Source organism: Bos javanicus, chromosome 26 (genome assembly GCF_032452875.1).
Source record: "Bos javanicus breed banteng chromosome 26, ARS-OSU_banteng_1.0, whole genome shotgun sequence".
NCBI classification, from domain to species: domain Eukaryota; kingdom Metazoa; phylum Chordata; class Mammalia; order Artiodactyla; family Bovidae; genus Bos; species Bos javanicus.
Window position 1 is genome coordinate 24,152,182 of NC_083893.1, and position 14,320 is coordinate 24,166,501.

The 14,320-nt window shown below is 51.0% G+C and overlaps 1 protein-coding gene across 6 annotated transcripts in view; it reads right to left on the reverse strand.

The window, feature by feature from the left end:
* SH3PXD2A (SH3 and PX domains 2A) overlaps positions 1–14,320 on the reverse strand; it is a 249,274-nt gene that overhangs the window by 144,103 nt on the left and 90,851 nt on the right. For 4 of the 6 annotated variants that reach the window (XM_061403339.1, XM_061403342.1, XM_061403337.1 and 1 more), the window contains exon 3: positions 8,397–8,472. In XM_061403339.1, coding sequence (XP_061259323.1) covers positions 8,397–8,472 — 76 coding nt within the window. Of the gene's footprint in view, positions 1–8,396; positions 8,473–9,005; positions 9,116–14,320 lie in introns of those variants that run through there. The other 2 variants (XM_061403343.1, XM_061403341.1) reach the window with 2 other exon arrangements.

The window sequence follows — 14,320 nt, forward strand, 5'->3', positions numbered from 1 at the left end:
ATGCTCAGCTGAGAATCCTTTCAAAACAAAAATCAGATTATGGGTCCTCAGCCTAAGAACTTCAGAGATCTCTCACCACACTGAGGACAAATCCTCACCCCTCAGTCTGGCCCAGCACCGTGGCACAGCCTGGCTGGGTGTGGCAGCCACGCTGAAAGCTCAGTGACCAGGCTTCTCATGGTGCCCCTCCCGCACCCACCCAGGGGCCCAGCACCTGCTTTCTTCTCCGACTTCAGCTGCCCTCTTGCTCTCTCACCTGTATCACACCTGAGCTCAGGTAACTGACCTGGCATTTCCTGATAGTGTGTATTTCCTGATAGTGCCACTCCCAGGGCACACCTGAATGCCCTCTAAGCAGGAGTGAAAGGATGTGACCCTCGAAAAAGGGTGTTTGGGCATGGGGTAAGCACACCATTTATTTCTAGAGAGGAGGAGGTGGGGACATCAGGAATGTCACGGAGACTGGAAGTCACATCTCTCTGGTGACTTTGCCAACATGCAAGATGACCCCGGTTGCTCTACCAAACTTCTAGTTTTCCATGTGCAATGTGCCACAGTGATGAGCAAGAGTTACACTAGAATCCAGGACTCTGGCTCCTGCCCAGGGCACATTTCCCTGCACATTGCATTAGGCAAGCTGACTGAGACCATGTAAAGAATGCATTTCTGCTTAGATCAGAGGCTTCTTGTGGAAGATACCCCAGGACACACTCCACTGGGGGCTGAGGGTTTGGGGTGGATGTTCAAGAGGCTGATTCTCTCCTAGAATTATCTCTGGAAAAGAAGATACATGGCACATGGTAACAAAGTGACCTGACTCCTGCCTTGGTCTGGAAATGACGGAATGGCATGGGGGAAAGACGAGGGGGCCTGAGCCACACTGACATTTAAAAGTAAAAGGGGCCCTTGAGTGACTGCCTTCCCCAAAGCTCATTACCTCCAGGGAGACCTGGCTGGCGCGAAGCTCGAGACCCTGCTCTGTTATCACGGCATCAGTTCCAGAGATGCTCAGTCTCTTCCCACCTTTCTGCCCAGATCAACCGTCTGGATCTTCAGCTCTTCAGAAAGGAGCTCTCTGCAGCTTTGCAAGTGACCGCAGGGAGGGCGGGAGCAGCAGGAAGCGCAGCTGGGGCTGCTCTGTGGCGCTGACTCAGCACAGAGAGGGAGGGTGGGCAGAGGGTGGCGCACAGGAAACCCGCGTGTCCTGCAGCCAAGCTGCCCGAAGGAGAGGCAGGCTGGGAGCCCTGGAGTCTCTCCCTCGGCAGTTCACACTGTGAGTTCTAGGTACCACATGCTTGCACCACTGTCCCAAACCGTGATTAACCCATTTGACAGATGAGGAAACCGATCTGGGAGGCCTGTGACTGGGCCACGTGGCAGACCTTCCATGCTGACACACACGTGTGGAGCCCTCTCATTCCTGGGCAGCTCTGCCACGGAGACACGCTGTGGAATCCTTGGTTCCACAACTCCTGTCTGCCTGGTTCACTGTGGCCATTCCACCCCGACATTTTCCACCTGCTTTACACACTTCCTGCTGTTCTTAAACATCCACACTCAGTCACACTTAGCCTGCTGGCCCCTCAGCCTGACACCTGGGGCCCTGATCTGCCCACGTCTGGCTCAGTTCAGGTGTCACCTCTGTAAAGCAGCCTTTTGGGATCACGTAAGCTCAGGTGCAGGGCTTCCCCTGTGGCTCAGCGGTAGAGAATCCATGCAATGCAGGAGACACAGGAGGCAAGGGTTTGATCCCTGGGTCGGGAAGATCCCCTGGAGGAGAGCGTGGCAACGCACTTCAGTATTCTTGTCTGGAGAATCCTATTGTTAGAGGATCCTGGAGTTTATAGAGTCACAAAGAGTAGGACGTGACCAAAGTGACCGAGCATGCGTACACATATGGAGCCCCAGTGGCATGACCTGGCTGCTTTTCTTTCTGGCTCTTATCACTATTGGAAACTGCTCGCTGGTTTGCTTCCAGACTCCCCCGCTGGAAGGAAAGCTTCCTGAGAACAGCGGCCCAGTCTACCTTGCTCTTGGCTACGTCACCAGTGCCTACAGCTGAGCCTGGCACGTAGTAGGTGCTCAACTAATACCTGTGGCAGAAACAAACTCGGAACACTCTTCCACGTAGCGTTCAGAATCAGATGCCGAGAACAGGCCCGGGAACCACCCGCCCCAGATTACAGAGTGACAGGATGATTTTGAGGGGTGGGGGCAGTAATTACAGCAAGAGAAGACCCAGCACTTCCAGAGGAAATAGAGGAAAGTTGCTTTTAAAACAGCACACGGTGCTGTTCAGGCCTATAATCTTGTTGATCTTTTGGAAACCCTGGCATTACCAGCAGACCCTACTTTCCCTTCTGCATCACATAGAACCTTTGCCTTTTCCTGCCATCTCAGGTCATTGGTGGGGCTCAGAAACCTCTCAGGCCATCTCCCCTGGGGGCTGCAGCACCTGCCAGCATCTCTGAGCTGCTGATTCCCCCGCAGCCCTCCAGGCCCTTTGGGGAGGGTTTTTTCAGGCCTGCTGGGGATCAGCAGAACCACCGACAGCCCAGGGAGAGAGCTGACTCTTCCCCAAGCCACAGACCAACTCTAGCTAAACACATCCCTCCCCCTTGCTTCCTTCTGAGCTGGAACAAACACCGGATCTCCTGCACAGGGCTCTCGGGGGGCAGGGAGAGGAAGGACTCAGAGCCCGTGCTTGCAATTCCCCCAGCACCTACCCTGCATTGGGGCCCCAGACTGCCTCTTCACTAAGGGGCCAACATGTAAACTGGCGAGCGGGTACCAAAGGACGAAGCATGCTTGCTTTCTAAAAATACACTCCTCTAAGTTCGTGAGGTCATGAGGCTGTGGGCAGCCTGGCAGCACCTCTCTGATTAAGGTGATAGGCTCACTTTTCTTCCTAAGCTATCTAGCTTCTCCACGCCTCGCCAACCTGGGAGTATGTATACTGGTGGGTGGGACTGACTCTGATATGAAGGTGAAGGGGCTTTCTGGAAGTCCAGAGCCCAGCACCAGCCGTACAGAGACACAGATGGCTTGCAAGTGGGAGGAGACCTTGCACAGACTTTGCCAAGCGAGTTGACCTCTTTCTGCTCTGCTGCCTGGCTTCTGAAGCCCCTTGGTCCCTGGTCGCAATGGTTTGCTTTTTACATCAGCAGCTACACATTCTATTTCACTCTGTAATGACCATTTCCTCCCCGAGAGCCTCCTTGGGCTGGCAAACTCAAGATATACAGGAAATCTATTCCAATCCCAGAATGGGCAACAGGAGATGGATTTTCCACAATAGTCTTTTAAAACAAGGCAGAGAGTTCCATGTAAACAGTAGGCTGCCCTGAGAGGCTGCTGACCCCATCGTGCTTGGCCCAGTATCCTAAAGAACTTCACTTCTGTCCACTCCTCCCCAAAGCAGGAGACCTCAGAGAGATGTACTTGTGAGACAATTTTCTTTGGTTCTCTTGCATTTCCGTGTCTTGTCAACAAAGCACTGCCTGCCTTTTGTTCTGGATTATCTTTTCAAAGGTGCTTGTAGAGCAAACAGTTTTAAAAGACAGAGGCAGTGTCTTGCTCTGGAGTAATCAGCAGGTTTGCACAGAGCCTTGGGAGACTGGGACAGTCTCTTTCCAGAGCCAAAGGAGTAGGTTTGCTTACTGCCCCTTATAAAAGATGTGGGCTCCTTAAGATCTGGTTCCTCTCCTATAACGTAATGCATTGCACGTGCAGGCATTGTTCTGGGCCCATGGGGCCATGCCCTACGGGACTTGGAGGCAATGGGAGCTGATGCCAATGTGCTGTTGCTCATGCTGCTTGCAATGCCATCATGAAGCCTCCTGTCTCTGACCCAGGAGTCTCGTCTTTTCTGCTGGCATCCAGGAGTCTGGGGTAAGCTAATGTAATTGGCTTGAAAATACGGTAAAATCCCATATCTTACTCTAAAATCTCAAATCTGGTGGACTAGTGTTGCTCATACTGAGGTCAACACTGTTGACCAATCTCTGAGTTTCAGGTCTGTTTCCTGCTTCCAGCAAACTCAGAAGAAGTCCCAAATTATAAAAATATACATAAACCCAGAAAAGAATTACTTTAATAAAAAGTACGCTCTACTTTGCAAAAGGGTTTATTATGTGTCTCTTTTACAAAAATAGCATTTAGGATACCTAAAAGATGATGTGATTTGTCCCAAAGAGAAAAATTTACACAGAAGTTTTTAGGAATAAGCATTAAGATAAAACAAGGTTCACTCCTGCTTTCTGTTAGAGGTACGAATGCCAACGGGTCAGGATTGGGAGAGGAACTTCTCAGGGACAATTGTCAAACCGCCGTCTCCTTCCTAAGGATCAGCTGGCATGCTTGCTTACTAGTCCTCTCTACCTCATTATACTAAAAGTCAATTTCTGGAGTCTGTAATTGTAGATAACTGAGTCATCAATTTCCTGGGTTTGATAATGTTCTGTTGTTAAATAAGATATTACTACTGGGGAAGCTGGGCAGTGGGTACACAGCTCAGTGGCTATGTGATGACGGAAAGTGATGTGACCTGTCCATAAATTGGGACTAATGCCACCTAGCCTGTGGTTTGGTCGTGGAATTGGAGGGGAGGCATATAGAGTACCTAGGAGTTTTACAGGGTTTCCCAGGTGGTGCTAGCGGTAAAGAACCCGCCTGCCAAAGCAGGAGACATAAGAGATGTGGGTTCAATCCCTGCGTCGGGAAGATCCCCTGGAGGAGGGGATGGCAACCCACTCCAGTATTCTTGCCTGGACAATCCCATGGACAGAGGAGCCTGGCAGGGTATGATCCATGGGGTCACGGGTCACAAGAGTCGGACACAACTTAGTGACTAAACCACCAAAGGTCTATGAGCCTCCAGACAGGAGCCTGCAGCCAGAGCACAGCAGCTGGCCTAATGCTCCAAAGACACCCCCAGAGACCCTGCCTGGGCAGCAGAGAAGCACATCACGTCCCAGTCACTTCTAAAGCTAAAATTAAGGCACCTCTGGAGACCACAGGGGCGCCCTGCTTCCTGCCCTTGGATTCCCCTTGTTCTGAAATTCCAGGCAAGGCAAAGTGCTGGCGGAGCTGTTCCTGAACCTGGCTGCTGCCCTCCCGGCTGCCTGCCGGAGCACCCGCTGCTGGATTACCTCAGCGTCTTTGAGCACGGAGGTTCTGCTGAGTCACTGCCGCCAGGGCTCAGCCCTGGGGAATCAGCAGGTGACTGCAGACGCCCTCTCCAGAGGCAGGGAGGTGGGAACAGGGTCTCCAGCTGGTGTCAGGTAATACAGTCTACCTGTAGGCATCCTGTCCGGGGCCCCTTACCAGCTGATGCTCCCACCCTGCGCTCTGTGGGTGTTGGCTGCTAAGGGCTCACAGCTCCCCTTCTGTAGGGACACGCCCTCAGCCCTCAAGAGCACCTGTCCACATTTCACACTGCTGAGAGAGGGGGCAGCTCATGATAATAGTGGCTGATATACTTCCCTAAGATGGGACAACTCTGTGGTGCTGTCCACCCTCCAGAGCTCCTCACAGGATCAGGCTGAGGCCAGACTTAGCTGACCCCGTTCCTCGGCCCCTTGTCCTCCCCTGTCCTGTGCTGCTCCCCTCACTGACCTGGGATGTTTACCTGAGGGCAGTCCTCGGAAGTCATCTTGCCTAAGAACCCTCGTCTCAGGCTCTGCTTCCCAGAACCTGACCTAAGGCAGGCAACATTCATCACTGCCCTTCTCTGAAACCCTCATATCTGGGGGAGCTCCTTCGATTCAGGGTTGTGGGGTGGCTTTGGAACCCCCAGGCCCACTCCAACCCTTACTTGCTTGGTTCTGCTTCTCTTGTTTTTTTTTTTTTTTCCTTCAATCTTTTTCCTTCCTCTTCAAGCTAAGAACTGAGTCAAGTATGAGAGGGTTAAGGTAGCTCCTAGTGAGTGAGGGAAAAGCCAGTAACAGGGCCTGGGGATCTGAGGGTGGGACTCCAAATGTCCATTCTGAAGTTCTGGAGAGCAAGTGAGCAAAAGGGAAGATATGGAGAGAGAGCTCCGCTGAAGGAAGGGGAGAAATGCAGAAACACACAAGAAAAGGAAACTTCCTTCTGGATGGAGGGATGGGGTAGGCATGAGGGGCCAGTCAATCTCACTCCTCTAGACAATAACACACACAATGCACAGTATCCTCTCTTGGGGGCTGGCCGAGTCCAGTGCCTTCTCCCAGGAGTTGGATATTTTGGGTGGGGGGCGGGTAGGAGGGAGGGGCAGTCTTTTAAATTAATAGCTGCCATTTATTGAGCATTTACTATGGGACAGGCACTGTGCAAAGTATTTCACATGAATTCTTTTGATCTTCACCCCAATCCTAGAAGAGGAACCTGAAGTTCAGAGAGGTCTCTATCCTGCAGCAGGAGGCTTTTGATGCCTTGGGCTCACAATGAGCTCTTTTTCAGTCAAAATTGGAATTTCAGGGAATTCCCTGGCAGTCCAGTGGTTAGGACTTGGCACTTTCACTGTCAGGGCCTGGGTTTGATCCCTGGTCAGGGAACTAAGATTCTGCAAGCCGAGTGGCATGGCCAAAAAAAAAAAAAAAAAGGAATTTCACAGGGATAGGAAGGGTCACATTCTGCCTTCAGTGCGTCTATGATTAAGAAGTAGACCTTCCCTCTCTCTTAGCTTGAGGGTTCCTTTAGATGAAGGAAACAAATCCAGATCTCCCTGGATTCACCCAGCCACCCCAGTCCCTGGCCCTGGGGACTTATTCCTGGGCCCCGCACAGGCTGAGCCCCTCATAAACATCCAGTGAGTAAATAACAGTGACGTGCTTTCTCCTTGGATCACTGGTCACAAGTAGGGGAGAAACTGGTTCTTCTTGATAAACAGGCAGCCTTCATACCCCGAAGCTGGGTCCACTCAGCAACAGGGCCCAGCACTGGCTTCCTAGGCTCTTGGACACTAGCTGGGCTCCCAGGTCCTTGGTGGGTGAAGAATCTGACTGTATGGGAGCAACATCTAAGGTCACTACAAACCTGGGTGTTGGATGTCCCAATTGCCTCGAGGCTCAGCGGAAAGCCAGGCAGGGTGCAAAAGTCCCCCACGTTAACTCCTGGGCTGGGGAATGGAGGCAGTCTCCTGCCTCCATGGCAGGGGCCCAGGGCTGAGATTCCTGACACCCTCACTGACTCGTTCTCATCTTGTCTGTTCTGTAGGGATTAGAAGTTCTTTTTTTGTAGGTAAATCAATTCTCTACAGCTTTAGCATTAGGCGGGGAGGGCAGGCAGCAATGCCTGCTTTTGTCTTTCACTGATTTTGAGGATGGGGGTACACTTCTTAGAGAAGAACCACTCTCTGGGGGAGCTGCCCCACAGTAGGTTTTCAAGTCAACAAGCAGGTACTAACCACGGGCGGGCCACGTGCCAGGGATTAATGAGACGCAGATCTGCTACTTGCAATGGCCCCACTGATCCCTGTCATCCTGGGGGCTGGCCCCAGGAGGGCATGGAGGGTGAAGACCACTGGAGGGCAGCTCCCCAGGAACCAGCCCAGCCCACCAGCCTGGGGAAAGACAGGGCATCGGAGAGCCAGCAGGCAGTACCACCCACGCAGTTCAGGGCAAAGAGCCCAGTTTGGGGCAGGAAACCAAGCTCACACCTCAGCTCTGCCACTTTGATGGTCAGTTACTTAACATCTCTGAACCCCAGCATCTTCATCCCTCAAGCAGAAATCATAATGCATGCCTCAGTTTGGAGATTTGTATATGATCACAAATTTAAAAGCACTTTGTAAGCTATATATTCCTATACCAGTTGAAGACATCACAGTAATAGCAGGTTATGCCACCCTGAGAAGAGTCCCTCTCGATTACACAACATAATCAGTTGCCTTGAACATGCTCCAAAACGGTGTGATGGTTAACGGCCTTTATGATCAGACAAACCTGGGTTCAAATCCTCTCTCTGTCAGCTCACAGGCTGAGTTATGTAAGCTGGCAGGACCTCGCTGGATAACCGTGCCAGGAGGACTCAAACAGGGTGGGAGGGAAAGTGTGCTCGATTTAAGGTTATCTGTGATTACAACGGGAGCCAGTGGAGAGTTCAGTCTGCAGTTTTTCATCCTTTCATGGGAGAACTTGAGCTCTCTATGCTTTTTGTAAAAAGGACACCAAAGTCCCAGAGCTGAGAAGCTCCTCATAGGTTACACAGTCTGGGGCCAGCAGAGGTAGGAGAGGCCCCTGTGAAGGCAATGGCCTTCAAAATCAGGGACTTCCGATCCCCTGGGGGTTGTTAACATGCAGGTTGCTAGGCCCACCCTGAGCCAGAATTCTGGTAGAATTGCCAACCTTCTCTTGGCTTAGAGAATGCCCCTCTCCAGGGTACCCCCATCCCATCAGCAGGGACCATCCCAAGCTTACCTGGGAGGAAGGGGATGATTCTCTGCTTGGGGTCCTTCTGGCCACCTTCGATGGGAAACTTATCCAAAAGCTGCATCTGAGAAGCCAGACAGAGGGATAGGATTCAGAAGACTGGGACTACTCTGCTTCCCCTACTCCGCTCCACTGCTCCCGGCCCCACCGCCCTCACACGGATGAGCGACGCCTCAAATCCCTCATTTCACAGACGATTAACAAACCACATGGGGCATGAGTGCGCACAGGCAGAGCTTTCTGTGCATCAAAGGGGGTGCCTGAACCGTCTCAAGGAGGCCTGAGGGTGCAGGAGGGGAGGTATCCGGAGACGCCCCGGAGGAAGGCCGGTGTAGGGGCCAGCAAGATTTCAGGCCAGGCTGCAGGTGGGATTTCCAGAGGCTTCTGTGGACCCAGTTTTTTTCACACGTCATATGCTGGGTGAGCTCTTTAGTCATTCAACCCATCCCCCCCAACCCTGGGCCAGGATGCAGAAGGCCCCACCTGATACATCAGACAGACCACCCACCTTCCAGAACCACTCTGCAGAAACAGACCCAGATGTTATTTTAATTGCAAAACCAAGTCTAGCCCCTTGCCCCCTCTTCCGTCTCCTACCTTCCCACCCTGAGGTCGCTGCTGTTTTTCCAGGGACAGACCCATTGGAAGAGCTTCCAGGGTTCTGGAAGAACAGCTGTTTTTTCTTCCGCTATGCTGGGCTGAAATTCTGTATAAACTGGAAAAACACACAGGAGACGGGATGGACGAAGCCACAGCCCCTGTGTGTGTGTGCGTGTGTGTGTGTGTGTGTGTGTGGTTAGCCTCCCTTCCAAGGCAAGGGAGGGTGGGAGGTGGAGTGGAGTGGAGAGCCAGACCCAACCCACTGCCCCAGCTGCATGACCCTGGGCCAGGCTGCAAGCTTTTGCCTCATCGGTAAAATGAGGAAGATCCCTCACATGATGAATGAAAGTTCATCCCTTCTTTCTAATATCAATTAATATTTATTGAGCGTCTCCTTAGAGCACTGGGCACTTAGAAAAATCGGCAGTAAAGAAAAGAGACGAAGTTCCTGCCCTCAGGGAGTTTACATTCTAGTTGGTGAGACCACACAGTAACCAAATAAGTGCTATGCTGTGGGGATACGTGCTATAAAGAAAAATGAAGTAGGATAAAGTGGTGGGGCAGAACAGGAAGAAACAGTGATTTTATATAGCGTGGTGAGGGAATCCTCACAAATCAGATGGCAATTTGGCAGAGACCTGATGGAGAGGAAGCGAGCCACAGTGGAGGGGGAGAATAGTCCAGGCAAGGGAAGAGCCAGTGGAGTGGAGGCTGGAGAGGAGTGTGCAGGGCTGGAGGTACAGGTAATGGGATCCAGGCAGAGGCGGATCATGCAGAGGACGGCTGGAGCTACAGGGAAGTGAAGGGGCCACACTGGGGAAACAGGAGATCACTTAGGAGTCAACTGGGACCAAAGTGCTGCCTTGGAGGTGGTGACATGTGGTCCTACGCTAGATTTGACGTGTGCGTGGTATGTGTGCATGCGTGTATGTGTGTGCACACATGCCCGTGTGTGCATATTCCCATCTAGCCACCTGCCTGCCCAGTTCTAACGCATGATTTTAGGATCCTCTCTTGCACAGCCATAATCCAACACACACAGGCTATTTAGAGCCCACATGTGAAGGGTGGGTCGTTGTTGGATTCCATTCAAAACAACACAACTATTGCACCGTTATTAACTTTCACTTCCCTGAACACAGACTAAAATTTAACAAAAGCTGGCTCATGGGTTTTCAAACCCCAATGTTGTAAGTCCACCTCTCTACCATTTAATAATTGCCTGCTACGTGCAAATACAGACAACAGACCTAACACTATAAACTTGTACTTAGGATTTTTTAAATTAATAGATTTTCAAATAAATTCTACATGGAGTACAACTTTTACTTTTTTCTCTCCCCATCCCCTCAGCCATCTTCTACTTTGTAATTTTTTTTCTGTATTACACAAGTAATTCATATTCATTGAGGGAAAAAACTAGAAATTACAGAAGCAGTAATTGGACTGACTCATTGGAAAAGACCCTGATGCTGGGAAAGATTGAAGGCAGGAGGAGAAAAGGGATGACCGAGGATGAGATGGTTGAATGGCATCACCAACTCGATGGACGTGAGTTTGAGCAAGCTCTGGGAGTTGGTGACAGATAGGAAGCCTGGCATGCTGCAGTCCATGGGGTCACAAAGAGTCAGACATGACTGAGCGACTGAACTGAACTGAACTGACAGAAGCAGTAGATAAAAAAAGAGAGCAAGAGTCACTCACTATCCTTCCCCCTGAAAAAGCAACATTAATATTTGGGCTGTATATCCTTTCCAGATGTGCATTAGATAAAATAAGCTCATCCATGCATTATACTGTGTAATGGCATTGTCTCATGTCAGGATTATTTCCATACTAGCATTCTTCATTGTGACATAGAATTTCGATGTTTGAACGGGCCATGGTTGACTTACCTACACTCTACTGTTGGATGAGATGGTCAGATAGCATCACGGACTCAATGGACATGAACTTGAGCAAACTGCAGGAGATAGTGAAGGACAGGGAAGCCTGGCGTGCTGTAGTCCATGGGATCGCAAAGAGTCAGACACGACTGAGCAACTACTGTTGGGTATTCACTACTTACGTGTAACACCAGAGTGAACATCCTTTCCATGTACCTATGTACACCTTAATACTTCTATCCTTTGTTTCATCTCATTGAAATCTATGCAAATCTATAGGTGCCTTAAATCTCTTCTGGAAGAAGACTGAGGATAAATAGATGGATATAACTGACATGCTATAGGCCAGGCCTGGGGCCTCTGAGCAGCAGCTTCATAGGATTTCTGAGAAATGGCACAGAGAGGATGGGGAGAAAGGCAGGCCCGGCTCAGGGCCCGGTGTAGAGTAATTTGCCCTCATCAGATCACTTTTCTCCTGAAAAAGGGAGGCTTGCTATGCCTGGCAAGCCAAGAGACTTGCCCAAACTGCCCTGTCTCTTTGGGGCTCGCAGGAGTTAGGCTACAGAAACTTTAAGTTGCTTATCTGCTCTGATCTACATTTGTTCGCTGACTGCTAAATTCTTTTTCAGACCTAGGATTCTGAGATTCTCACCAACAATGCATAGGGAAGGTGGTGCCAAGAGAGGTGGGCAGAGAAAGATTCATGCGTTCCTTCCTTTCCTCTCAAAACATTTGCCGTGTGCCTTCTATATGCCAGCCCTCTGTGAGGTGCTAGAGATGAGTTACATCACAGTCTCTACACCAAGGAGCTCATGGTCTCGATCTAGAGCAGGGCTTCACTGCCTTCAACACACATACAGAGCACCTCTGCCAACATGTTAAAAGGCAGGTGCTGATTCAGTGGGTCCAGGCAGGGGCCCGAGATCCTCCATTTCTACGAAGCTCAGGTGAGGCCGAAACTGCTGGTCCACAGTCACATTCAGCAACAAAGCTCTAGAGCTGTCTCATGTTGCAGTCACCACCCACATGTGGCTGTTGAAATATGGCCCATCCAAATTGAGATGCCCTGTAAGTATAAAATATGTGCCAGGTTTCAAAGACTTAGTACGAAACAAAACAAGTGAAATATCTCATTAACAATGTCTGTACTGATTGTGTGTTGAAATGATAATATTCTGGATATGAAAGGTTAAGTAAAAATACTCTTAAAACAATTTCACCTGTCTTATGCTTTTACATAGCTACTAGAAGAATTTAAATTCTACATGTGGTTGATATTATATTTGGATATTATATTGATATTACATTATATACTATAGACAGGCTGCTGTAGAGCAAGATGGTTCTCAAAGCATAGCTTAAGGTCTGTTCAAACCCGACGCCCTGGTGGAGGGAGGCGTCTATTAAAAATGCAGTTTCCTGGGCTCTGCCCAGAGGTCTGTGAAGCTTTGTCCTGGTGCTAGAGACAGACAAGCAAGTTCTGGAGTGACGGGGAATGGTGAGGATGTATGAACAGCATCCTGTGGGACCTGAAGGGAGAGGTCAGGGAAGACTTCCTGTAGGAGGTGAGGCCAGCTCTGTCTTGGCAGAGCGATGGTCACGTTCCCTGTACCTTCCTTGCCAAGAGCAGCCTGACCTCTCCCCCTGGGTTCATGTGCCTCCTAGAAGGCAGGGGTCATCTGATAGCCTCGCAGATTTGAATTTTCCCTCAGAAGGCCTCTTGAGGATGCTAGGCAGCCGACCTCTCTCCCACCTCCTCCTTCTGTTACAGCTTTTCCGCTTCCCCCAACTCTGTCTTAATCTGGGTCCCTCTGAGGCCAAGACAAGCCCATATAATTAAAGTACTGGGTCAGTGGGCCCTCCCCAGAGCTGTAAGCACCCAGCTGACCGGCCGCTCTCAGGTGCGGATCCCAGCTACACCTGTCATCTGATCACACCACCACTGCTCAGCCTCGGCATCTGTCCTCCTGGTCTCCTCCAGGGCTTACTGGCCACAGGAAGGCGACGCACTGATAACCAGATGCTTGTGGCATTTTCTCTGCCTACAGGTCACTTTTCAAAGAAAGCAAATCCCCTGGCTCAGACTCCAGAGTAAACCAAATACAGGCAGCCAGCTGAGTTTACTCAGTATGGGGGGCTTGCAAGACCTCACCGGGCAGTGGCGTGGCCCGTGCACAGCACATTAAGGCTGGGGATGAACATCTGCCATCATGTGTAATACACAAGGTGAATGTCTGGGCCAGGTGGGCTGCAAAGTGGGTTCGATAACCTGTTGTTGTTTAGTCGCTAAACTCTTTTGCGACCCCTGGACTTAGCCCTCCAGGCTCCTCTGCCTGGGGGATTTCCCAGGCAAGAATACTGGAGAGGGTTGCCATTTCCTTCTCCAGGGAATCTTCCCACCTAGAGATTGAACCCATATCTGCTTTGCAGGAGGACTCTTTACCGCTGAGCTACCAGGGAAGCGGAGTTGTATAACCTGGTGGGTGTCTAATTTGCAGGACGGGGGTCTGATAGAGAAAAGTCACATGAAAGGAAGGCTGAGGGGGGCTGTCTGATGAAGAAGCTGCCCAGACCTTCCCTGGGGAGGAAGCCTGGGTGTGTGGGCCATGAGGAAGGAAGCTCCGCCCCTCAGAGAATACTGCTGCGGCCACCTTTTTGGGCAGGAAGTGGATTCTCCTGTCACTCCAGCAAGGGCCTGACTTGGGCTGGAGGAAAAGCAGGGCCCGTTGCCAGGGTCCCTCTCAGAGCAAGAGTGTTTGGCTGAGGAAGCCCTGAGCAACCACATCAGAGCTCTGCAGCGTGTGGAGGACGCCAGGCTGTTTATCTAAGGGGTGGATAGTGCGAGAGATACGGGACAGCTCGGCTCCAAGAGCCAGCCCCGGCCAGAGAAAGCTGATTCGGCCAGAGAAAGCTGATTCGGCAGCTCTCCCTGGGCAGGGCTGAGCAGCAATAAACACTGGGGAGGGAGAGGGGTGGGCCCCAGACCCAGCTGGGGCACATCTGTAACCCAAGAGTTCGGCTCCTCGCCCTTCCGAGTGGGTGGAGTTCCCAGCGACTCCGGCTCTGAGGCCCCAATGCTTATGACCATTTCCAGCTCAGGAACAAAGGGAACATTCGTTACTACAAGAGGCTGGTGGGTTCCCTGATCTAGAGATCCCACTTATAAAGAGGCAAAGTCACCTCATCTCCCTGGGGATTCAGAGATCATGGCTTGTCTGTTCACCAGGCCCTGTGTTAGACGCAGGACCACAGGAAGAATCACAGAAACAGACAGGGACGATAGCGATGCATCACGTGACTTTTCTTAAAGTTCTCATCCTTCGTGGTCTGAAATGTATGTCCCCATCCCTTCCTTCTTTGATGAAAGTATCAGGAAATATCTACACTGGGAAGCCCCTGACCATCCAGCCTAAGGTCACCCCTCCT